Genomic DNA, 27,918 nt, shown 5'->3' with positions numbered 1-27,918 from the left:
GTAGATGTGGTTGTGCCTGAGGGCAGCTCAGTGATGTGTCAGGGAGCTGTCAGAGACAGCAACGCTCTGATAAGATGGAAGAAAGAGAACAAGGTGAACATGATAAAGAGCTTGGGCGGATGTCAGTGTCGTATCAGTTGTAGAAAAAGTCCAAATCTCCATCCAAACAAGTACCTTTCTCTTGTTGGTCTGTAAACAGTGGAGACACTATAGATCATGACATACTCTTAGATCGACTGGTATTCAGGGACAGGCATTAAGGTGATTTGGATCAGACCGTTACCATTTTGTTTATTTAAAGGTAGGGTCGGCAATTTTTCATAAACACTTTGTTATTCTAGTTGAAATTCTCTTTACATCCTGATAGCAGTCAATAATAGAAGTGGTCTTAATATAAAAAAAAAAAAAAAAAAAAAAAATACATATCTTCTGTGGAAGTCTTTGGACCAGAAAATGTTCATCCAATCATTGGAGCTTATTCACGCCATGACATAACCATAATTACAAGATGGCAACCTGCGACGTTCCATCCGGAGCTGTTCACGCCCTCTGGCAACACTGTCACAACCAGATGATATAAACTTATTGGACCAAAAATCTGTACAAACAATTTGCATTACTTTACATTTGCATTACTTCATCCTCTACAGTTAAAGATGGGTGTTGTATTAGACAGCGAAAATCTAATTTGTCTTTTGAAAATCAAATTTTATGTTTTAAAAAACAGCCTTCCACCTCAGAAACACTGCTAAGCTATGGAATATGTTATCCATTTCTGATGCAGAAAAGTTAGTTCATGCATTCATGACCTCTAGACTAGATTACTGTAATGCATTACTAGCTGGTTGTCCTGCATCCTCAATAAGTTACAATTAACCCAAAATGCAGCTGCTAGAGCTCTTAAAAGGTCAAGAATATATGATCGTATAACACCAATTTTATCATCTCTACACTGGTTACAAGTATTACTACTAAACCTACAATGCCCTAAATGGTTCAGCTCCTGTATATTTAACTGATCTTATACCATGCTACAATCATCATGCTCTTTAAGGTCACAAAACTTATGGACTTTGGGTAGTAGGATATCCAAGTCTACTAAAGGAAAGCAATTTTACATTTGGCTCCTAAACTCTGGAATAGCCTTCCTGATCATGTTCGGGGCTCGACACACTCTCATGATTTAAATCTATATTAAAAGACACATCTCTTTGTCCAAGCACTGACATTATACATTTCATAACCTTGTACTCCAGTTATATCAGATGAAATACACATGATTTTCTTTTGCTTGAAATGTTAGGAACAGCAGGTCCTGAGGTAACTAGTGATTACATCAGCTCCAGTTTGGATCCAACCACTTATAAAGATTTCAGATAACCCAACACCAATGAAGAGATGACACCAACCCATGCAAGGACTTCAGATGATGCCAACTCATGCATTGTCTGAAAAGCTGCTTTGAAATGATAAGTATTGTGAAAAGCGCTATACAAATAAATGTGAAGTGAAAAGCAGTTATTAAAAGAGTTGAAAAGCACTGTTTATGTATGTTCAGCGCTTTCAGGTTCTACGTCAGAACGCCGACTCATCATTGGCCATCTCCTGTGTCAGCATGCGTCGTGCTGCTCGTGTGAACAGCGTCGGCCAATACTGAGCCGCCAGTCTGATGTAGAACCTGAAAGCGCTGGACATAAAAAGTGTAGGAGAATGACACAGAAGAAGAAGATATTGTTGTTTTTATGAATTGTGAATCTGTCTGTTTTTGTTGTTTTTTAACACTACATGTACAGCTATTTTATGCGCTGGTGAGCCAAAGACAATTTTCCACCATGGTAGACAATGAATTCTTGGTTTTCGTAATTTCTGATTTCAGTTTTCTTAAAACGTTGGTTCATACGGTTCATAAAAATGAAGACATTTTATAAAAATATTATAAAACTACGGACAAAAAAAAAGGGAAACATAACAGAAAAAACAAACTTAGTTCAGCATCATGCATTATGCTGATGGAAACTGCATTACAATGATACTGGAGAAGCATTCATAGTTTAATTTTATTCCTTTCAGCTTGCCAATAAAATGACCAAAATTTGATTAAAGTTGGTATTATTATTTGATTATCCATGCTGCATCTCAAGTGACAATATGCATGTAATAAGCAGCACATTATTAATCATCAGTAATGACTTAAAATCAGGTGGTTGGAAGGGAAAGGGATTGGTGACGCCAGCCAAAAAGTTGCTTTAAAAAAGGTAGAACAAATGACAATTACTTTAAAGAAAAATTATGAATATCTTGTATACGTGCACAATAAAACCCAGAAGTAAATCAATTAAATAGTATTAATTATATTATACTCTTCACATCATATACATTTTTTTACATTTATGCTTTTGGCAGATGCTTTTATCCGAAGCGGCTTACATTACATTCAATCTACACATTTTTATCAGTTCATGCATTCCCTGACAATTGAACCCATTGCTAGCACCATGCTCCCCTGTTTAAAATATAAGAACACTACAGCATGTTTCACTGTCATCAACCTCACACATACACTCAAAGGCCTCCCTTTGACATTACAGACACATGAAAGCACAAGATAAAGCACACACACCACACGTAAACAACCGTCAGACAAAAGGCAGATAACGCCCATCGTTCACCCACACTACCTACGACAGACACGACTCAAACTGCATCAGCACTCGTGCACAGGCGTGAGAGCTTGAACAGTTCATGCCTGCAAAGTTCCCACTGGTGCCTCAGAGAGAAAGCAACAGGCTACTCCGAGACAAAACACACTCTCTTTCTGTTAACACTCACCACGGCAGTCACAGCACAGGAAACCTGGTTGATGTCCAGCTCTGCCGTCATGTTTCATCCAGTGATTACAAAACAGACGCTTTCTCCTGTTCCCTCTTCTCACTCTCCTCAGAGAGAGGGGCGGTGGCAGGAGGTAAGGGAGGGGACAGTCGCGATTAAGAGAAAGGGATGGAAAGAAGACAACAGGGCAGTCCGTTGCTTCAAACACCCACCGATAACAAATAAAAGGTCTTTTCCCCCTCAATAGAAGCCAGTGTGGCTAAAATGAAAGGATAAGAGAGGGATTTAAAGCAAAGCAGACGTATAAATGCCTGGAGAGCGATGAGTGGTAGATATGGAGGGCACTCAAGCTGCTCTAATTGGATTTACAGGGTCAGGTGGAGGGGGTGGGCTGTGTAAATCTCAGCTTCTGTTTCAAGTGTGTTGGTGTGCAAGTTGATAAGGGTGATTATTAGAAAATGTAATTAATAAAGGTGGATAAATCAGTCCAAAAGTCGGCAAGTGAATGGAACACGTGGTAACATCCAAGCTGCTGTTGCCATAGTGACAAGAATGGTCAACTCTGTATGGCGAAAATACATGCACGAATGTCTCCGCTATTATGTTTCAAGACACAGAAAATGTAAAAGGAGAAAATATTAGAGGTACTGGTGTGGGAAATGTGGTTGTCTTCCACAGTGCAGAGTTGGTTAATCCTGACCTTAACCTCCTTTGGTTTTCCCGTCCGGAGAGCGCAGCCTGGCTGCAGTGCTGGGGAACTGTGCTGAGCAATGAGGTGGTGGCGTTTCCAATTGCAATTTTCAAGTGCAAATAAGATGACACTTTCCTACAGGTGTGAAGTTTTCAAGCATATCAGTTCTGCTGTTTGAAAATGTCAGAGGTTTAGCATTAGGATACAATACCATTTCTGGCTTGCGTCAAGGAGTTACAATTAGGGCTGTGTGATTAATCGCATTTCGATTTTGGCTTCCAACGATTATGAAAACAAGATAATCGAGGTAAAACAATTATTGTTCCGCTGCTGCATTCCGTCCAGCGCACTTTCCGTTCCTTCACAGTGGCGCGCTTTCATTCCTCCCCAAGCCAAACTTAACATCCAAATCAGCCAAATAAGTGAGTGTTGTAAAATGGGTCTAATGTTGTTAAACTGTGGGGTGTGTTTGATATTAAACAGTGTTATTAAAAGCGCATTAAGCTGCGAAAGAGATGCTGTTCCCTAGACAGCTTTCTATGTGCCTGATCCGAGACGGTGTGGGCTTCAGATACGAGCCTAAATGTCAAATAGCCTACACACAAATATGTTGAAATGTTTTTTTTTTTTTTTTTTTTTTTTTTTTTTTAAAGTATCCTCGTAAACACAGTTGGTTATGTCGGAAGTGAATGCAAATATTTGAGAAACCGTGTTTAAAACGCGTGTGTAGCAGTATATTGGATCTGTGCAGCTCTTAAAGTGACAGCAGCCCATTAAATCTGCTGCAGCCATTAATGTTAATCAAACAAGACAAAGATAAAATCACTCACTGCTCTTGAATGAGTAACTTTTGTAGTTTAAAATAAGGATTAGTCTATATTTAATGTATACAGCAGTGTTATTTTACATTTGATTACTTTATTCAATTTCTGTTGTAGGCTATTACTTATATGAATACCACTGTTAGTTCATCTTCCTGAAAAACCTAAAGCACTATTTATTTAATTTGTATTTTTGTTCTGTTGTATTTTTTGGTCAGTTTTGATTGTAATTAGTTTCCTTGTTCTTATTTTATTGCTGACTGTTTACTTGTCTTATGTAACTGTTCAAATGACTTTTTACTTAAATTAATTAACCTAGTATTAGTTTTTGCTGAAGTATCGATAATTGTGAATAATTTCACTGACATTTAAAATTACTCATATCATGAAATAAGACTGATAATTTCACCCACCAATAATCGTGTTAAATAATCGCAATTTCAATATTGACCAACATAATCGTGATTATGATTTTTGCTATAATCGAACAGCCCTAGTTACAATGACATTTTTAGGCATAATATCACATCCCACAATGCTGAAGTTCCCAAGACATTTAAGAAATAAATAAGGTAAAGGTAGGGTAGGCAGTTTCAGAGAGGCTATCAATAGCAAGCTAGCTTTGAAAGCATAAGATCCCACTTTCCCTTCAGAGGACTGCAGGTTCTGCTGCAGGTTCATTTCAGCGTTGATAGTGTCCGATAATTTAGAGAATGTGAACAGCTCCGGGTAGAACAACAAGGGCTGTCATCTCGTAATTACTCTTATGATATAGCGTGAATGCAGCAAAAGCTCGTTGTTTTAGTTCGGGAGGAACTGTAAAAGGTGGCTGCTGTTTGTTTGTGGCACTCGGTGACTGTCTGTCTACAACTCTGCATAGCCTCATATTTCCTGGTTAAATAAAGGTTAAAAAAATTAAAGCATATTTTAGTTTACCATGAATGCTTGTCAGTATATTTCGGCAGCAAACCTTAACCACATTTCAAAAACAATAGAAATAATTATGAATTTACATACAAGCATGCTCTTTAGTGCGCTATTTTGACCCATTTAAGTTCAGCTAACTGCATAATAATACATTTTTCATTTAATTACAATTAACTTGCAATTAAATGTCTGAAAACATTACATTCAGTACTATTTACAGTCATATGCTTTAAAATTATGCTGAAGTGCATTTCTTTTTCACAAGAGCATCCTTTAAAAAATGCATACCAAGTCTTGTTGAATTAGACTTTTCTTGGCCAGAAAAAGCTGCAAGAATTTCCAAACAGGAAGTGACCGATCAGTTTTTGTGTGTAGTTTATGGGTTAATCTGAAATAGAAAAAAGGTGCCTTCAAATAACAGCACAGCTGTCTCTTGATTGGCATACTGCCATTCAACTTAGTCTGTCTAAAATTGATAAGTACAACTAATTTCAGACATAAATTAAGAAATTAATTAGAAATTAAGCAGAAATGAAACAGAACATAAAGATATCTACTTTACTTGATTGGATTGTATGCTTTGTTGCCTAGAAACAGCTTTCACACCAATGACAAAAATATTCTGCAAACGTACTGTGGATGAGAAAAACAACGTAGCGTAAAAGCAATTAAACTCTGGTTCAAACTCAATGGTACTAAAAGTAAAAAGGACATGAGACTGGCACAATAACCCATGTAGCACTGCTAGGCTCCAGCCTCCAGTGTGCTCTACTCTGACTGACGTGAACGGAAGGATTAAGACAGAGAGGAAATCGTCAAGCAAGGAATAATGGGTCACTGTCAGGACCACTGGACAGCTTAGTATTAAATGAGAAAGAGGGAGTGGAGATGACAGAGAGTGTGAAGGGTGCAATCTCATTCACAGCTCTCAAAGAATGACGCTGCTCTTACAATTCAACAATGAAGTCATCCTGGATTCACTCCCAGTCATCTGCTTTAGATAAACATCCACAACCATGTCTGCTACTGCAGATGTTTGATAAAGGATTTGGTCTGATGAGGGATAGAAAACTGACCTCAAATTCAATAAACATATATAGGCACTTTTAGATATTGTCATAGTATGGACAAATTCCACTATCATTCACATATTACTGTTCGATATAACCCGACGTGGAAGCACTGGAGCTTTCACAGCATCATGCTACAAAAGTCAAATTACATGGAAGGTTAACTTGACCTAGATTACATCAAACTGTGTACCGTGAAATTCAGCAACAATGCAAGACAAATGGTTTGTAAAATAGGTCATCTTAGATCATTAGCGTCATGCAACAATTCAGCTACTTTGAGATAAGGACAGCACAAGTGCATTTTTTTTATTTGCACTAAAACTGTGCAAAGGCACCTGATGCTCAAAGTCGATCCAGAGAAATGGGACACACCAGAGTTAAATTTTAAATTTCATAGCAAAGGGTCTGAATACTTGTACTTTCTACTTTTTTAATTTTTTTTTTTTAAAGTCATCTTTTACTTTGTCATTATGGCATATGGAGTGTAGATTGATGTGAAAAAATAATTGGTCACACTTTACATTAAGTGTCTTTAAGTACTATAAACTAACATTTAAATAAATAATTTGATACTATGCATTTCAAAAGGGTACTTCACTGGCAAAATGGGCTTTTCTATAGAGTTTTTTTTTTTTTTTCAGTGTTACCTGACTATAGAAAAAGAAAAAAGGTTGTTGTCTTCACTTTTGCCAAACTTCAACACCCATATTAATGCACTAGCATGTTGCCATCCAAGTCCACTCCCACCAGTCTGCTATGGATACACCTGACCAGAGTCAAATACTGTCTTGCTTTAGTAGGAAATACTTCCTGGCAAACATATAGTCATAATGGTGCTGACTTTTTAGCGGGAGTTATTTTCAGTTTACAGTGAAGGATCCAGCATGTTGTAGGCAGTGGCTCAAGGCCGCAAAGTAAAGTAAATACGGACAGAATGCCGCAAAGGAAGATCTGAGAAACCTCTGTGTTTGTAGTCAACATTTCAAACTGAATGACCATGAACATTGTTTTAGGCCAAATGGAGCGGAAAAATAAAGAATCTGCCGTTCTCTCAGTTCCACCCAATCCGCCGAGGCAAAACAACATTGCATACAGGTAAGAAAGCTGTTGCCATAGTGTTCCATTTTTACAATAAAGAGTAGACAAATTATGATTTTCAGTGAAAAAAATGGAAGTATAATCTGTAGCTTTCACAAAAGCCCTGGAGCTGTCAAAAGACTTTTGCTAACAAATGAACATGAATTTCTCGGCCCAAGAAACATGGAGAATGAGTAAACATTGTTCATTTACATACACTACTGACAATGTAACAATACAAAGTTGGTTAAAAATTGCCGGTTACACTTTGTGTTCATACATGTTTTTATATTGTACTTACATTTTAAAATTCCTGCATGTAATTACAGCTGTAATTAATTTTGGTAATTACATCTATGAATGCAATGTTGACCTTTTCCTTACCCCATAACCCACCCTTAAACCTAACTAACCACAAAACCTGTCCCTAACCTCACCCGTATCCCACCTCAATAACAGCAAAGCGTTTTGCAATATAACACGAACACAATAAGTACATCACACCTAACAATTTTTTTGATGTATGTACATAGTAGTTAAAAAAACCTAATATGAAGTGTTACCAAATAATTTAAGAGGAGACACTACAGGCTAAAAAACATGCATCTGTCAATTTTGAGATTTTTGGGCTTTTTGGCTGTTCACAAAGTGTTTTTTTCAGATTAGTGGAAAGAAAACATCCAAAATACACGTTTAAGTGTATCTTTTATAGCACTTTATCTATTTGCTCCTGTAGGTTTCGATTACAGTACATATCTTTAAAGGACGTTTTCTTTAAAATGAGTTTTTTTCACCTGCATCACCAGCAGTCAGAAATCTCCACTTCAGCAGAACTTACATACACCAAACTTTAACAGTTTTATTCATATCTATATTCTGAAGGTTTTTACAGAGGGGTTTGTTCATATTTAATTTGCCTGATTTTATCATTTTTTTTCCTAATTTGTTTTCTGGCTTTTGACTATTTTCTGATTTATGGAGTGATGAAAATAGAAATCCAAAATCCCCTATGTAAAAACCTTTGACTGTCAAACAAAAAAACAAACAAGAATTCTGAACCTGACTTCATCCAATGTTCAGATTTTTATTCAAGAAATATATGCAAATTAGTGCTTATTTAATTAGATTACACCTTATTTGCATATTTAAACAACATTTCAGAGCATTTGTAATACAAAAATGTTTGTAATTCCTAATGTAATCAATCAACAGTTGAAGTATGGTGATATCTATTAGTTCATTTTTTTTTTTTTACCCTATTCACCTGGGGTGTCGTGCCTTAATTTTTAGCATAATCCTGAAACAAAAAAAACTGAAATAATGAAGACTTTCTGAACGCACTGTAATTACCATGACCTCTGATGGAAACAGACCTTTAAGAAACACAAACCACTGTAAGTAAATATTATATCATAATTAATTTTGTTCCTGTAATGAAATCATCACATTCTGTGATGCAAATTTCCAATCACTCCAACCCCGTTTGAACAATAAAAACACAACAAAAAGCCTGTGTACTGTTAAAGGCCATGAGGATCACAAGCATATGATGAATAAAACCTGCATAATGATCAAGAATGTAAGTGATCCTGATCTTTAACCATATCTAACGTTTATAAGCCTATGAACATAACCCAAAAAGATGGGTTAACCCTTGACATTTCACTCGGTGTAACCTTGTCCCAGGATGCACCTGAGGTTCTGATGGATGAGAGAGTGGGGAGAACAAGGATTTCCCTCCACTCACAAAGTGTAAAGAAAGCCCCCTGTGCAGCGGCCCACGCGTGTACACCCCAGTGCTGGAACACACCCCTGATCAGTGTAACTGTATGCAAGCGTGTGTGCTTGACAGCAGCCACATCAAGCAACAGGTGTATCCTGCCACAGCAGCAGTTGAGGATGCTCCAAATCTGATACGCTGTCAAACAGAGATGAGAGAGCCAGAGAGTTTTGATCTCAGACATTAAAATGTCAGCTCTGCCTCTTCACTGTCTGACAACTACTAGACATGATGTTAAGAGAACGCAATACTCCTTATGACTCACAGAGGGCAGCATGCATCGCCACACTACAGGCCTCCTCACAAAATGTCTATTGCGGCAAGCATACTTGGCAACACAAAAAGGTTAAATTTTGTTCACATTAGTTAATGCATTACTGTAGGTATCATGAACTAAGACAAATGCTATTCTCTGACCTGCATAGGCTCAAACATCATTATAAAATAGATATTCTGATACTCGCATGCAAATATCATGCTAAAATACACAGTATTGAAATACTTTGTCACATAACTGTATAGCACCAATTGAGGACAACTATTAACTGTAGTTTAATTACTATATTTTCTAAAGGAAGTAGTGCTGCTCAATTATGGCAAAAAAAAAAAATCTTAAAGGTATAGTTCACCCAAAAATGAGAATTACCCCATGATTTACTCACCCTCAAGCCATCCTAGGTGTATATGACTATCTTCTTTCAGACGAACACAATCAGAGTTGTATTTAAAAACAAGCTTACAAGCTTTATAATGGTAGTGAATGGTGCTCATGATTTTGAAGCCCAACATATACATTTATCCATCATAAAAGTAATCCATACAGCTTCAGGGGTTACTAAAGGCCTTCTGAAGCGAAGTGATGGGTTTTTGTAAGAGAAATATCCATATTTCAAACTTTATAATAATACCATACCCCATTAAGTCGAGTAATGGTGGAAGAGTAACCTCTGACCCAACGCATGACGCACAAACGCGGAAGCACAGAGGATAGAGAAAAAGAAAACACCAGTCATGAATTGCAAGTTTAAAATGAGAAATTTTAAGAAATGTTGGAGGATTTCGATATAAGAGAAGAGGAGCTTGAGTTTATTGTACAGCCTTATTTGTTTAAACCGCGAGAGGTGTCTAAGCTTATGATACTCCTACATCCTATGTCATACATCACGTAACGGGTTACTTGTGACACAAGCCGACTTGTGCAGTATGCATACAGTCGTCTGCCGGAAGCTAGTTATTTTAGATAACGTTTTAAATATGGACATTTTTCTTACAAAAACCCATCACTTCACTTCAGAAGGCCTTTATTAACCCCCTGGAGCCGTATGGATATCTTTTACGATGGATGGATGCAGTTTTTTGGGCTCCAAAATTGTGAGCGCCATACACTACCATTATAAAGCTTGGAAGAGCCAGGATATATATATATATAAAAAAACTCTGATTATGTTTGTCTGAAAAAAAGATAGTCATACACACCTAGCATGGCTTGAGGGTGAATACATTATAAAATAAATTACTATATTAAATTATAAAATAAATTACTATTTATTACAAAATAAATTACTCATTGATTTGAACCATAATATTTTTTTTTTAATTTTATAAAAACTGTCTTTTAAACAGTGGATAATAATTTATAATAATAATAAATAATAATAATAATAATAATAATAATAATGATTAAAAAATAATATATAAATAATATATAATAAATAAATACATGTATACTAATTCAAATAAATAATATAAATTTAAATCATCATGCCAGAGCCTGATGAGGAGCGAGTCTGAGCTTTGAGGGAGGGATAAAAGAGGAAAGGGACAGATAACACAAGACAAAAAGAGAGCATCATTGTGAAATAATAGTTTTATCTCGATTATTTTGTTTTTATATTTGTTGGATTTCGAAATCGTAATGAATCAATCACACAGCCCTGAAAGGAAGTAAAATGTTTTGATAAATAAAAATAGTAAGGACACAAATTACAGTAGTAACAGTCTTTCAAAAGCAATAAGGCACTCGAGATTGTAACTGTGGGGGAAAATTGGCATAGCGTGCAGTCTCTCGTACCTTATATCACCAGCTTTGTACATTACATAATTGCTGCTACAGATTAAACTCATAACTTGTAAACATGTTTTTGTTTACGAGCAAAAGGAAAAAAAAAAAAAAAATGTTGCATACAGCAGATACAATGGTCATCTCTTGTGCCTGTCCTTTTCTGGTAGAGTGAACATCACGCCTGACTAAGCACATCCGCTGCCCCGTGTGCCATGTGACCAATGCCATACCCCTACAGAACCAATGCTGTGTTATCAGCTACACAGAGAGAGAGAAAAACAAGCTCACATACTTAATGATGCTGTTTGCCATTTGTTTGGCCAGAAGACTAAATGGCATTAACAGAACAGATGTCATTTGCGCAAAGTTACTCATTTAAAAAAAACAAACAGTGCAAATCAAACAACCACCAAACATAATTCAACATGTTTTGTGAGAACAGCTTGTCTGTTACATGTATTTACACTGCCCTCTTCTGGAGAAGCCCAACAGGTGTCAGCTTACGTCATCCACAAGAGACCCATTCACATCTCACACTAAACCACCAGCCAACATCCACACCGTCACCATAGCAACTGCTCTTCAAAATGCTGGGTACTATAAAAGCTTTAAAGAAAAATTAATATCATCAGGCATTATGTGGCTTTCAGGGAACCGTTAAGCCTGGACTCTTCAGGCAGTTTAGTTTCTAAAGATTTACTCTAGTTCACTCTTACAGTAATTTCCTCTTTCTCCCTTCAGAGGAGTTCAGAGACGTTATGTTATGTAACAGTCCAAGTCCTCCTGTTGCATAGTTACCAGCTCTAGTAGAAACCCAATAGAAAAAAGATCAGCTTTTACACTGAAACACAAGAAACACTATGGTTCACGACTCTCTTCACCCATCTCTCCTCATTATCCTTTTCTATATTCCATCCGTATGTGTAGTAACACATTCAGCATCCTCTCAGGTTTGTGAATGTGATGATCATGTAACTCTCACCTGAGATGCCGATCTGCACGGCCAGCTGATGTACCTGGCGAGGCTAAATTTAAACCTGTGAGTGCTGGCATGATCCTCGCGAGTGCACATTATGACAAATTACTGTGTAATTCACCACACTCTAAAAATACTCCAAATGAGACTCACTTAAAGAGTGCAGATCGAACCTCAGATAAATGAGCCTCTTTAATACTATAAGGAGCTGAAAGAACTGAAAGTCAGAGTCAACAGTTAAAGGTGCCGTAGAACGTCTTTTCAAAAGATGTAATATAAGTGTCCCCTGAATGTGTCTGTGAAGTTTCAGCTCAAAATACCCCGTAGATTTTAACTGCCTATTTTGGGGCATCATTAACTATGCACCGATTCAGGCTGCGCTGCCCCTTTAAATCTCTAAAAACGCGCCGGCGCGTTTTGCAGGGTTTTTTTCTCCCTTAAAATACTCTGCATTTTTTGTCATAGAGACTAAGTAATACCAATTGGAACTATAGAATATCTCTTTTATTTGTATACTCAGAGTAAAACAAAATGTTGTGCTTTTTGTAAAATAAAGAAAACTAACATGATGCGTGATCTCTCATCTCCCTCTGAACGAAGTCCAATCTGATAGTTCAGTGAAGTGTAACTAGTGAATGCAATCAAAAAATTCATACTTATGTCTAACAAAACGTTGAAATGTCATTTATTGCCTTGAAAATTGTTATCTGGAAAAAAGCCATGGTTAGCATCAAGACATTCAGTAATTCTGTTTGTTTCTTCTATTGATAAGTTTTAAGTGAGTTTTTTGTTTCTTTACCCCTCCGGCTGTAATGATGGAAACACCATCTGGAATTCGTCTTCTTCTTAGGTGAATTTGTGGACAAAATGCACAGAGCGCCCTGGCTGCAGTATGAATTGCAAACACCAGCGCTCATGAGATAACATGAATATTAAATAAAAAATAACTCCTCTGTATAGAAAATTGACATAAACATATGAGAATCCTATATTTCTCAAATGTGATTTTTAAACTAAAAGCCTATATTCAGACTCTTTGCATCACAGAAATACATTATATTTTAAAGTATAATATAAAACCATTTTTATATTGTATTTTTTCTGTATGTTTCATTACCATGATGAGCTTGAGACATCACAGAAGTTTTTTTTCACAGCTACCTGACTGAAATGCCTCTTAATATGCAAGTCTTTTCATCATTACTATTCAATTCTTTTGTCTTCACAGGTGAGAATGAGCCATGAGATTCAGCCTCCTCGCTCCGTGTTTCTTGCAAAAAGTGTCTTAAAAAACTAAATCAGTATATTGTTATAAATGAAAGAGTAGTCAGCATAATTTTTACATAATTTTGAAGCAAAAACTCTAGTCTACAACCTTCAATACCCAAAAGTTTGGAACACAGATTTAATTACTTTTATTGGCCTTAATCAGTGACTTATTTTTTGTTTTTTCAGTAACCACGCATAACGTTATTCCTTCAAAAACACAAACATGTACACACATGTTTACATATTATGAGCCTATTTGTGCTGATACAGTGTAATGGCTGTGTCAAATATGTTTATGAACAACTGAAAAAAGCACAAATTAGGGCATGTCAAAACTTCTCCAGGCCCCAAATCAGCCTCAACTCCAAGGGTTAAATCTCTCACTCCCTGCCCTCCGAGCTCTCGACTATAAGTGCAGTTATACAGTGCATAAACAAAGTTCACACAGCTAATATAACCCTCAAATGGATCTTTACAAGATGTTCCTCATGCATGCTGCATGCATGGATTGTATCATGTGAGTATAGTATTTATTTGGATGTTTACATTTGATTCTGTATGAGTTTGATAGTGCTCCGTGGCTAAAGCTAACATTACACACTGTTGGAGAAATGTATAAAGAATGAAGTTGTGTTTATGAATTATACAGACTGCAAGTGTTTAAAAGTGAAAATAGCGACGGCTCTTGTCTCCGTGAATACAGTAAGAAACAATGGTAACTTTAACCACATTTAACAGTACATTAGCAACATGCTAACGAAACATTTAGAAAGACAATTCACAAATATCACTAAAAATATCATGCAAGCATGGATCATGTCAGTTATTAATGCTCCATCTGCCATTTTTCGCTATTGTTCTTGCTTGCTTACCTAGTCTGATGATTCAGCTGTGCACAGATCCAGACGTTAATACTGGCTGCCCTTCTGTAATGCCTTGAACATGAGCTGACATATGCAAATATTGGGGGCACACATATTAATGATCCCGACTGTTACGCAACAGTCGGTGTTATGTTGAGATTCGCCTGTTTTCCGGAGGTCTTTTAAACAAATGAGATTTATATAAGAAGGAGGAAACAATGGTGTTTGAGACTCACTGTATGTCATTTCCATGTACTGAACTCTTGTTATTCAACTATGCCGAGGTAAATTCAATTTTTGATTCTTGGGCACCTTTAAGGGGAAGTACTACAATACTACTTGTTTAGGTTACAATTTTTCCATTTCCTTGGTAACACTTTACAAAAAGTCTAATTTGTTAACTGTTGTGGCAAAAACAAAACTGACTCTTACTGCATAAGAGACAAACTCGTCCAAATGTCTTTCAAAAGGTTTTATTTCTTGCAAGAAAGTTCAGACAGTCATACAGAAGCACAAAAGCACTGCAGAGTGTAAGACAATGAATGAAGTCTCCCACTCTTTTATATCTTGGCCTTCAAGTCAAAATTAGGTTTTTAATGTTGTTTATATGTCTATGTGGTGTTTTTAATATGCAGATTCATAAGTCATGTGCAAATTCATAAGTCAGTAGTATTTTCAGTGAGTATTAAAAGAAGCTTCTCAAAAGAAGCCAGGTTATCCAGGTATATTTTACTGCTGATATGAAAAATTGGATAGATTTAGCAATATAGCTGGTGTGTGATGTATATTACAATGTTATGATGAACTATATGCCTTTCTCCACTGACGTCTGAGTTGTTCAAAGTGTTTCTAAGGATACGGTTTGTTAGAAGGCAGCTGTCTGACTCTGAGACGGTGAACGGAAACATGGTTTATTTAAGATAAGCAACACATCATTAGCTGTTTGATAACATAGTCAAGCAAAAGGCTAGTCATATTAATTAACATTATGTGCCCAACGTTGTAGAGAGCAATACATAAAATGCATTTCCATTTTGATACATCGACATGTAGACGAGCCTGTATAATTCACTCTTCCACTTCTTCTGAATCAGTTTCCGGTTCAAACATCTATGGAAGAAATTAAACTAGTATTTCCACTTGCCATCATGTAGCGTTTACTACAGTAAAATTGACCGAGTGGATCAGGTATTCTGACTGATTTTGTGTGATTGAGTGGAGGTGGGGCTAATTTGCATATTCATGGTGCATATTTAAATGCTGTAGAAGTATTGTTCATTCTTAGTCCATGTTAAATAATGAAACCTTATTGTAAATTGTCACAATTTCCTTAAAGTTTTTTTAAATATTGGTGGCCTCACCCATTCAGTTAATACAATATGCAAATCGTGCATTATGTATGTTAAAACAAAAAAAAAAAATGATACAAAGAAATTCCTGTAAAATGGTAATAAAAAAAAAAAATAAAAAAAAACACCAGCAAAAAAAAAGAAAATATCACTTTAAGAAAATGGCCATTAAAAATTACACTTATGCTAATTTACTATGTAAAAACAATCAATTTTACATTTGTTGGCTATTATTTTAGATGTTCTCCATTATTTTTTGATGTTCTCCAAAAGTTTGGTAGTTTTCTGGAATTCGCAAAATGCTGTGGAAAGTCAAAATTGTTAAATCTAGTCAAACTCACTTATGCTTGTGGCATCTCATCTTAAAGGAGGACGGAGAACACTTACTTTTCTTGATAAACTCCTCATGTCCCTTAGAGCTGTGACACACCAACCCAACCTTCGACTGTCGGTGAGCAACTGTCAGGCTAGTTTTGCGGTGTGTTCCACACATCGGGTCTTGTCGGGCTCAAGTCAGGAGCAGTACACCCAATTCAGCATGTTGAATCGAAATCGGGGTCATTGGTGAGAGAGATCACTCTGAATGGCTGTTCAGTTTAGCGAACGAGTCAATAAAAGCGAAAGTGATGAAAGCAAGCAAAGTCGAGAAGGCACAATCTGAAGGCTGCTCTAATTTTAGGTCATTTTACCTGAGCATTCCAATATGCAAATATTTTAATAACAACATGAGCTGCCTGGAATGAAGAAAGTCATCAGCATGATTAATATTTAAAATGGTAAGCAAGCACCATTTTGTTTACGGTTTCTATATCTGCAGTCCTAGTTTTGGTTTTCCTTTTTGAATGATGAATATAGACTATTGATACCTTCTGCTATAGACAGTTATTTCTTTACATTAAGGCACAGAACACACGTGCTATTTGACAGTCGCCTGTAGTCTTTTTGGTGTGTGCAAGCGCAGCTTTTTCTGATGCAAGGCGACAAAGACGGCTTTCGCAGCCACTAGTTCTTTGACGTTAGCTTGGTGTGTCACGGCCTTTAGGACTTGCTTTTTCCTGGGTGAAATTGGACTACAACTGCCCTACACCTGCTGGGGCTCAGATGTCAATCTAATCAGGTTTAAGAGAATGGAGAGGACAATGAATAATGAAGAGCTGGTGAGCAGCACTAACAGCAATGTGGAAAAGATAGAGCCTAGGGTAGGAGAATAAACAACTGAAATGAGCAGTTAAATGTGCCAAAATCCTAATAAAAAAAAATTGTAATCATCAGGACAACTGAAGGCTGAAGAGTAAATGGTGTTTTGCACCGCTGTGCTTCAACACCATTGGTCAGTTATAGGCAAAATGGCGTGATTCTATAAGGGCTTTTGGATTGGTTGGAGAAATGTTACCCCATAGAGTCAATGGTGAGTGAACAGGAAACAAAAGGGAACAATGCTACTCACAAACCATACACAAAATTTTTGCTTAATCCCACATGAAATCATATATAACAATAAAAAAAATACAGACAGACACAAATCAATAAAAAAAGAGAACATGTTATTTTTATTTAGTAATTTTTTGTTGTTTAACAACTGATTATAAATTTAACTACTTAAATACTGATTTATTTATCCTTTATTTATCCAGGAAAATCCCATAGAGATATCATAATCTCTTCTTCCAGGGAGACCTGGTCAAAACGGCAGCACACATAGTTTCAGACAAATTTACAAGACTCTTTGAAAGCAGAAATTTGATTGAACTAATTTGCAAGTTGGCCCAGTTTAAAATCTGATTTCAATTTTCATCATTTTATTATAGTTTTTAGTAATTACAAATTTGAAATTGTGTAGGTAGCATGGAAATTTGCATGTTTGCATTGCATTAAAATCTGAAAATTGTTACTGCATTCTTATAGGAAATATTTTGTGTATACTGAATCATCTGAATGATTGCCACTGGAGCAAATAATAATAATAAAAAAAACAATGAAGCGAGGAGCAATAATAGTGGAATAAACATATGATAATGAAGTGTGCTAAGATCCTGAGTCAAATCCTGCTCTTCAGCAGATAACACACAGAAGCTCAACTCACCACCCACAAACACTCCCACACACCCACAGAAAAACAAAGAGACACAAGAGTGAATTTCACTGCTCTACAGTGAAGTACAGGTCAAGAAGCTTTCACCATCACACCACGCTGGGATATGAAGCAATAGTGCAGGAGTAGATTAATGACTGTGGCTGGATGCTTCAGGAGGCCATATGGAGTACATGAAGGCCTAATGATCACAAGAGACTCTTACCTGACAATCAAAGTCCTGGAAGTTCTGTCCATTCTGTGTGGAAAGATCAACAGAGAAGAGAAGAGAGAGAAAGAGATCAGCTGTGTCGGTCTAAAGGGTTAAGCATGTGACGGTAAAACACCAGATCATGCAAGCCACAATGGCCCATGTTACACCTGGCATTAACATCAGTCGCAGGTGAGCTAATCACAAGCAGAAAACAGAGACAGATTTACACTTCCACATGCCATTACTATTCAAAATATCAACATTAAAAAACTGCTGTAACCACTTGAACATATCATTGTATTGTGTCACAAAATGGCCAAATTTCATCAGAGTTGTGTGATGATTTAACTGTCTGAATTGTTGTGTCTGAGTTTTCATGAAGGAATTCAGGGTTTCTGCAGGTTTTATGAAGGTAAATTTAAAACGTTTTTAAAGACCTTTTTAAGACCAAGTGAAGAAAATGTAAGGAATAAACTGAAGGGGAACACTATGTCAATATGTTCTCTATATCTGAATGTAGAAGAAACACAATGAGTTCTATTAGCAACACCTCAGAGTTTGAAAATACAGCTTCCAACAGAATCCAACTTCAAAAAAAAAAAAAAAAAAAAAAAAAAAAAAAGCTTGAATATCTCTGCTCCCAACCACTAGAATACAGAAATATCTTTTACTTTTTCTGATCAGAGTTGTTCTTCCTCAGTATTTTTTATCTTGTTTTCCGATGAAAATGTCTAAATATTCTTAAAATCAAGAGATGCTTAAACTTAATTCAAAGGGAAGTTTTCCTAAGTCATTGACAAAGAACAATGTTCTTGTTCTACACTTAAACTCAATTATTTTGTTCAGTTTTTCAAGACTTTCAAGAAAATAGGACAAAAATATTCTTTTTTTTTTTTGCAATGCATGCAACATTTAATGACTTTAAAGCCTTTATTTGTGTAATTGTGAAATTAGGACTTTAAGACCCACAGAAACCCTAGGGAAAAAGTCATCTCAAAAATATTTTTTTGACCAATGGTAAGTCCAGTTGCCTGGCAAGTCCAGAATGACATATCTTCTACAAGATATATCAGTCTGGTCAGTCTGCCCTCCGTCGCGATTCGAGTCAAGTCCAAACCGTACCGTGCAATCAGATTAGTTTATTTCAGTGACGCAAACAGCGTCACTCTAGTCGGCGAAAGTCCCTTCATATCAACAAAGACTGAGCACGGGAGACCCGAGAGTTTGTTCTATTCAGCCGTGAATTCAGTTTTAAATGACCAAAAACACATTATTTACTTTTCGTGTTGACTCTCTTGTCGCTTTGCTAACGTCATTCTGCCCTTCTCTGATTGGTTTACTCCACTTCCTGTTTGCTCGGATTTGCTCCGCCCTAGAAATCGAATTGATTCAATGGCCGACCAGACTCATCCGCTGGTGAGGCTGGATTTTCCAGGCAAAAGTCCCAGAGGGCTGCTATTTTACTTTTTCAGGTAGTCAACATGGGTGTTTATTCTTTGTTTGTATGTTATTTTGTCTCTTTTTTGTTTGTTTTTTTAGACTGAAACAATAGCCTGGTGCAAACTAAAAAAAATAAAAAAATAAAAAAAAAATAAAAAATTTCCACGGGCTGAGTGCACAGACACTGAGCTGCACACATGCTATCCTTATGATGAAATTAATGTCACATGCACTGTACACTTACCATAGAGTACATGTAAAAATCAAAGTATACTTTGAGTTTAATTCCATAGAGGGAATTTTGTAATCTGCTCCAGTTTGTGTGACTGAATTCAGTAGAAAGCAGTTGTCACTCTTGAGTTGTCATGTAAATAAAGTACAGAACAAGTCTTTGCAATTCATAATTTAACCGTATAAAGCCTACTGTATTACATTTGATACACAAATTTCTAAAGCTTGTAAATTACCAACATGATCAAAACTTGCCTGTTGTACACAATCCTCTAAAGGCTTTCTTCATCTGATTGATAGTTTATACTTTTTTTTTTAGCAAGTAAAAGGTCTTTTAGTATAATTGTTAAAACGCCCAGTTGGTTCTTTTGAATAAAATAGTGTTTTTTCCCTGAAGTATGAGCTCCATATTCTCATCGTCTTACAATATGAGCCATAATAGCCTGATACTCAACAAAAACACATACATAACTTTTTTTTTAAAGATATACACACACCGATCAGGCATAACATTTTGACCACCTTCCTAATATTGTGTTGGTCCTCCTTTTGCTGCCTCAACAGCCCTGACCCGTCGAGGCATGGACTCCTCTAGACCCCTGAAGGTGTGCTGTGGTATCTGCACCAAGATGTTAGCAGCAGATCCTTTAAGTCCTGTAAGTTGTGAGGTGGAGCCTCCATGGATCGGACTTGTTTGTTCAGCACATCCCACAGATGCTCGATTGTATTGAGATCTGGGGAATTTGGAGGCCAAGTCAACACCTCAAACTCGTTGTTGTGCTCCTCAAACTATTCCTGAACCATTTTTGCTTTGTGGCAGGAGCATTATCCTGCTGAAACAGGCCACAGCCACCAGGGAATACCGTTTCCATGAAAGCATGTAAATGGTCTGCAACAATGCTTAGGTAGGTGGTACGCAGGCACGTACACACAGACATCACAGGGGGCTTGAGCACCTGCCCTTTTTCTTCCTTGAAAGAAAGTGCTTTTTTTTTTTTTATAAATAAATGAGCACTTTCATTCTATATTAATATTAACATAAACATAAATAGAACAAAAAAATGAATGCATTTTACGGTAAACGCACGCCACACGCCATTTATGCCCGCATGCGTGCCCCGCCCCACCTCATGTTTGCTGCTGGCTGACACCCAGAAAGATAACAGCTGTCTGGCAATGAGAAAGCGCAAAAAGTAAAAAAGCCCAAGATGAATCCCATGCATCACTTTCAGGTAGACTATGTATGTTCACAAACATATGAAAGTTTTGGCTATTGAAGGGTGAGATTATTTATACGTGTTCAATGCCGCATTAATTTATTTGTCCACCAGCAACGCATCTGCCTGATTTGATACTAATGCAGTTTATGTCATATTATAATTTCAATTATTTTAATGTGCTATAACATGCATTTTGAACCATGGTAAAGATATTTTTTGGCCTGTCAAGTGTCAATACCGGAAGTGGAGCATTCCACAGAAGTGAATGCATGAACCGCATTATTAGACAGTTTTCTAAGGATGCACGATTAATTAAAACCATTAAAAAAAAATCATAATACAGCATAGCGCTATCATTTCAAGGGAATAGACTCTTGATGTGTTTAAATATGAAGTAGCTTGTTTTGGTTAATTTAGAAAAAAAAATCTACAGATGCAAAGAGACGGGTGTAGTAGGCTTAAAACAACCACCATCTAAATGTGTATTTTGGAAGTTTTCTTTCCATTAGAGTAAAAAGACATGGAAGCAAAAATAGACCAAAATCTCAAAATGAAAATGGTTGAAAATAGTATTTTATAAAACATGCACATTGTGGCATAGTTTCCTTTGCTGTTGCCTGCTCTTGTGATAAACCTAGTGAATATGAAAAAAGGCCGTCTCTGTGTGAACTGATTATTTTGTAGAAATCTGAGTATAAAACAATTGCACGAGTGTGAGGGAATTAAAATTGTTGAGCAAATCAGAGTTGTGTTAATATATTTACCATTTTGTTTATTTTTTTTAAATAAATAATTTTGAGAAGTGCCCTTTTTTCCACTTGAGCCCCGGCCCCCCAAAATGTCTGTGCACGTCCATGGTGGTACATGTCAAAGTATCATCCACATGGATGGCAGGACCCAAGGTTCCCCAGCAGAACATTGCCCAAAGCATCACACTGCCTCCGCCGGCTTGCCTTCTTCCCATAGTGCATCCTTGTGCCATGTGTTCCCCAGGTAAGCGATGCACACGCACCCGGCCATCCACGTGATGTAAAAGAAAACGTGATTCATCAGACCAGGCCACCTTCTTACATTGCTCCGTAGTCCAGGCACCCAGGGTCAGCATGGGCACCCTGACTGGTCTGCAGCTATGCAGCTCCATACGCAACAAACTGATGCACTGGCTATTCTGATATCTTTCTATCAGAACAAGCATTAACTTCTTGAGCAATTTGAGCTACAGTCGCTCCTCTGTTGAATCGGACCACACGGGCCAGCCTTCACTCCCCACGTGCATCAATGAGCCTTGGCCGCCCATGACCCTGTCGCCGGTTCACAACTGTTCCTTCCTTGGAGCACTTTTGATAGATACTGACTAGAGCTGCACGATTAATCATATCGCAATCGCAATCGCAATCGCGATGTCAAGCTTGTGCGATTATATGACGCAAAATGCTGCGATTTTATGAAATAAAATAATAATAAGTTAATTAAAAAAATAAAAAAATACATGTGTGGACACAACAACCCATTATCTGAGAGCTGTTTGCCCATTTTATACACTGCTAATAAAAAGAAGACCAGTCAGTTTCAGTTTAGGCAGTGGCATGTGTGGCGCGCATGGTCATGACTTTTCCGGCGTGCAGCGCAGAGAACGGGTAAAGATGGATGCGGAGCAAACGGTCACTGAACTGGTGGCAAGAAAAAACGCTACCTCTGTTATATGGCGATATTTTGGCTATAAGATTATAAACCCAGATTAGTAGTGGTTGAAGAGGAAAGAGGATTTAATTCGGTATCGCACGCAGCGCTGTTATCGGTGCGCACATGACGCACATACACACAAGGCTCGCGCGCACAGAGAGAGAGAGAGAGAGGCACGTTATAGCTCGCGAACTCCAAATTGATTTCTCTTTCGCGTCCTCAGTGCACTTGGATGGTCACATACACGCATTATGTCAGTCAAAATACCCCTTCAGCAAGTATTCATGTAAACACATTCAGTTATGTCTTAATTGAACGAGGTGAGAATTCGGATGTATATCTGTCCGATGTGTGCGTGCATGTCTTACTCTTAAAGTGACAGCAACCTATAAATACCTGCTGTTGTCTGTCATGTAAATCAAACAACAAAACACAGCTTTAACGAAGATTAATATATATTAAATTTATACAATGAACAGTGTCATTTTACATTTAATTATTACATTTCTGTGCATGAAAATTAATACTACAGTTAGACCTTATACTTTATTTGTAACTTTATGTAGTATTTATCTATGCTTGTTGTAATTGGTGTACAGTATTTGTTCTTTTTACAGTCTGTTCACTTGCCTTTAATAATGTATTATTTAGGCTAGCAGTTTATGCTATGGTATCAGAATAGTTTAAGTGAGCTAAGTAATAAATGCAAAGTTAAGTTACCCCCATCTAATTTTTTATTTTTTTTTGTGCTGATCCGAAGTATGATCCGATCTGTGACGTCATAACCGTGATGTGATCCGAACTGTGAGTTTTGTGATCCGTTGAACCACTACAGATTAGTAAAGAAACAAATATCTTAAATGGGATTATAACAAGTTTGCAGTATGCAAAGATTTATTTAATTTCATAAAAATATTTTAATTTGAAAACTATTGTGCATTTGTTTGATGTTGTTGCTAACAAGTTTGCAGTAATGCAGAAGATACACATTTCAGTTATTTAATTTCATAAAAATATTTTAATTTGAAAACGCTGTGCATTTGTTTGCTGTTGTTGCTAGTTTGAGTTGAGAAATACACATTTCAGCATTATCAGTAATCTGTGTGTGTATTTTCATTGAGAACCAAGCAAGATGACTCATGATACTATTTGTTTATTATATCGCTATCGCAAATCGCAATCGCAATATTGACCTCAATAATCGCAATATGACATTTTCCCCAAATCGTGCAGCCCTAATACTGACCACTGCAGACCGGGAACACCCCAACAAGAGCTGCAGTTTTGGAGATGCTCTGACCCAGTCGTCTAGCCATCACAATTTGGCTCTTGTCAAACTCACTCAAATCCTTACACTTGCCCATTTCTCCTGCTTCTAATGCATCAACTTTGAGGACAAAATGTGCACTTGCTGCCTAATATATCCACCCACTAACAGGTGCTGTGATGAAGAGATAATCAGTGTTATTTACTTCACCTATCTGTGCTCATAATGTTATGCCTGATTGGTGTATATATTTGCAAAATAAAAAGTTCCATTTCAAATAATTAGACATTTTTATGACTACTACTTTATATGTCAGGCTTTATCTGAGACAGTTCAGAGAGAAACAAGGAGCAAACAAAAGAGTATGCATACTTTAGACAGTACACACACGTAAGCTCTTTTCTAACGCCAGCTCATTTCTGGCTCTATTTGATGCTGGTGATTTCAGCGACTGAGATCAGGATCCGATGACATTCATACATCATCACTCTGATCTCATTGCTCCGGTACAGCTCGGTATCCAAGGGAAACTGGCCCTGAAACGAGTGCCTCGAGGAGCCTGGGATCGACTCTGCTAATCAGAGTGAGAGAACTGGAGTAGTGGGGTGAGATTTAGTTAAAGATAGAGAGGGGAAGCTCTGACATTCAAAATCAGACATTTGTATCAATGTGTGTGTGTGTGTGTGTGTGTGTGTGTGTGTGTGTGTGTGTGTGTGTGTGTGTGTGTGTGTGTGTGTGTGTGTGTGTGTGTGTGTGTGTGTGTGTGTGTGTGTGTGAGAGAGAACTTACCTTGTCTGTCAGGAGGGGTTTGATCTCAGTCAACTGCACATCCTGTAACTCATCCATCCTCAATCCTGACAGCTGCCCGTCACTACAGAGAGAGAGACAGGATAGAAATGGATTAGTACATCATTACAGCCAGCAATGACTTATTGACCAACAGGGAACAGGGATCAGCATGCCAAATGCTCATGACTACAGAATTACAGCAAATAGGGCACAAAGAGGACGAGAGCGAGCGAGTGAGCATGAGAGAGAGAGAGAGAGAGAGCTGATGTTTAACATCCCGCCTAATAACCACCACCAAACCCCCATTGTACTTGTTAACAGAACTCAGATGAGCTCATGTTTAATTCATGGTTTAACTCTCTGTGGCGGTCCTGAAGGTCAATGCATGCTACTGTCTCAGTACGGGCATTATGTAGGCTTATGTCAACCTCACAATGGCACTGGGTGACTTAGTAAAGCTTGGCTTTACTGAAATAAAGGTTTTGTGGAGGGATCAAATGTGCTGCTGCATTTTAGGGCAGAATGCAAGCATGTGAATGTGAATGTTTGGCCAACACATTAAAAGCACATGGCCCCCTTGGGCATACTTGAAGAGATGAAACAGCATTGGCAACAGATTTTACTGCTGTAACGCGACTCATTTCCTAGTCAAACAGGACATTCAATGAGAAAAAAACATGTAGGGTGACTGTATTTTATCTATTGGGAATTAACTGGATCACGAAAAATGGGCAAACTCTACTAGTACAGGTCATCACAGCATATAGTACCATTCAAACATTTGTGAAAGAAGTCTCTTCTGCTCACCAAGGCTTCATTTATTTGATCATAAACACAGTAAAAACTGTAATATTATGAAATATTATTACAATTTAAAACTTAACTATTTATTGTTTGAATACATTTTAAAATGTAATTTATTCCTGTGGTGGCAAAGCAGTCTTTTCTAAAAAAATACTTCTAAATGATGGCCTTGAAGGCAGTGCTTCGAGATGTGGTGCGCTTGTGCTTTGGGCGAGTCCATTCTTCTATTTAAAACAATACTACTAAAATGTAAAAAAAAAAAAAAAAAAAGAAGCTTATTTTATGTCAGAACAATCATCCACAACCTCAAATAATAAGTCTTGAGTCAAAATGATCAAATTTTATTTCAAGTCAAAATTATTGCAAACTTATTTCTGTTTTGTCAACTTGATCGCGGGATTATGATCAATAGGCTAATCATTTATTAACAACATCTCGAGGGAAGTGTCCTATGAGACACAATGCTCTTCTATAAGTTGTACTTTATCATAGACCTCCCTTCTGATGTTCATATTTTGTTCTGTAACTGGCACAGAGAAAGAGAAGATTGGTTCATGTGCACTTGATCTGCTGCTTAAATTGAGGCGTTGCAGTAATCTGTCACAAGCCATATTAAAAAGCGGCATCTATTGTTTGAATTTTGTTATAAAAATCGATCGGATATGAAAGTGGAAACCTTTTTTCATATTAAAACTAATGAAGCACAAAGATTATTGAGATTATTGGATATGTTCTGATTTACGGTAAGCCTGAAACAGATCACAGCGATATAAAGAAGCAAGTCATATGCATATGATTTAATATTCATGTCCGTAAGGCTTATTATGGTTGTTCAGAGCAAAGTAGTGAAATGAACTGTCGATCCTAAAATGCATAAACATAATTTAGCTTTGTATACAAAAGTTTCAAGTTATTTGTATTTATAATTGTTATATGACAAACATAATCTTTAAAACATTACGGACATGACTGAAGCGTCATGACCTCTTTATTCTAGCCCTTGGATAAGTTTTCAACATGGCAGTGACATGTTATGACAAAATGAGTGTGTTTCAGTTGTCTCCATAAACATCTAAATGCACAAGTGCATTACACTGGTAAAATACAGTTTACAAACTAGGCTTTACAAAAGAGTTTAGGAACATGTATGTAATGTTTTTGATTCATTTTTTTAAAGCATGAAATATGGTTGGTTGAAAATTTAATTTAAGCATTGCTGCTTACCTCATATGTGGTGGATAAACAAGTTCTGTTAGAGCACATTAATACAGTATATTACAGACCTAAATGGACAACTTAAAGGTCCCGTTTTTCGTGTTTTTTTTGAAGCTTTGATTGTGTTTATAGTGTGCAATATAACATGTGTTCATGTTTCGCGTGTCAAAAAAACACAGTATGCGTGGAGGCGTGAATCTGCATGAATAATGGGCCGCTGTTACCACCTGAGAAGACATAAAGAATCGGGCATAATAATGACCTGAAATGACTTGCATATTAATGAAGGCCCTTTCAGTCAGGTAGGCTGTGAAAAAAAACCTTCTGTATAATGTGCTCAGCTCATCATAAACAGCAATACTGTGAAATATTATTACAGCATTTAAAATAATGGTATTCTATTATATTCCCGGAAAATAAAATGTATTTCTGTGATGCCAAACGTGTCTGAACAGTTATGTTACCTCTATGGCATTTCATATAGGCTTATTGCTTAAAAGCATGCATATTTGGAGAAATATTGATGGATTCCCTATCATATTTGATGTCCGGAATTTTCTATACTGAGAAGTAATATTATTGTCATCACTATGGAGTGCTGGATACTGTTTTTTCAATTCATACTTGCAGCCGGAGGGCACTTTCTGTACGACCTTTAGTCCACAAACACATTCTACAAGAAGAAAAGGACATCTTCAGGAATGGTATTTTCAATTCATACTTGCAGCCGGAGGGCGCTCTCTGTCAAAAAACTGTTTTAGTGCCACAAATTCATTAAAGAAGGAAGTAGAGGAACTAGGAACTAACGGCATGTTTCTAGAGATCGCTAACCATTGCTTTAACATCCAAATAAACACTTTTCAAGACAATAAATACACGATTGAGATGATGAATGCATGTATTGCCTCTGAATTTGCGTCTGAATAGCGCTCGCTCCGTGGGCGTGGCCGCATTAGCGGATAATGAGCTGAATCACAGACTTCTGACATGGCTCTCTTTTCATACAGATTATATAAACACAGAATGTTTGTTTTCGATTTGACTTGCACGATTTAAAACCTGACATTTCAACGTTTCTTTAGACGTAAGTGTCATTTTTTTGTCATTAGTATTCATAAGTTACAGTTCATTTTCTGAGAACTATCAGATTGGACTTCATTTTGGACATTCAGATTGGACATTCAGAGGGAAAGGAGAGATCACGCATCATGTTAGTTTTCTTTATTTTACAAAAAGCACAACATTGTGTTTTTACTCTGAGTGTACA

The 27,918-nt window shown here is 36.9% G+C and overlaps 1 protein-coding gene across 4 annotated transcripts in view; it reads right to left on the bottom strand.

The window, feature by feature from the left end:
* Nucleotides 1–27,918, bottom strand: part of ndrg3b (ndrg family member 3b) — a 75,814-nt gene that overhangs the window by 21,739 nt on the left and 26,157 nt on the right. For 3 of the 4 annotated variants that reach the window (XM_048178078.1, XM_048178080.1, XM_048178079.1), the window contains exons 2-3: nt 24,633–24,714; nt 18,015–18,047 (exon numbers count right to left, since the gene is read on the bottom strand). In XM_048178078.1, coding sequence (XP_048034035.1) covers nt 18,015–18,047; nt 24,633–24,689 — 90 coding nt within the window. In that variant the 5' untranslated portion in view covers nt 24,690–24,714. Of the gene's footprint in view, nt 1–2,829; nt 2,983–18,014; nt 18,048–24,632; nt 24,715–27,918 lie in introns of those variants that run through there. The other variant, XM_048178081.1, reaches the window with a different exon arrangement.

This window comes from Megalobrama amblycephala, linkage group LG24 (genome assembly GCF_018812025.1).
Source record: "Megalobrama amblycephala isolate DHTTF-2021 linkage group LG24, ASM1881202v1, whole genome shotgun sequence".
NCBI classification, from domain to species: Eukaryota; Metazoa; Chordata; class Actinopteri; order Cypriniformes; family Xenocyprididae; genus Megalobrama; species Megalobrama amblycephala.
This window is presented reverse-complemented; position numbering and strand designations above follow the sequence as displayed.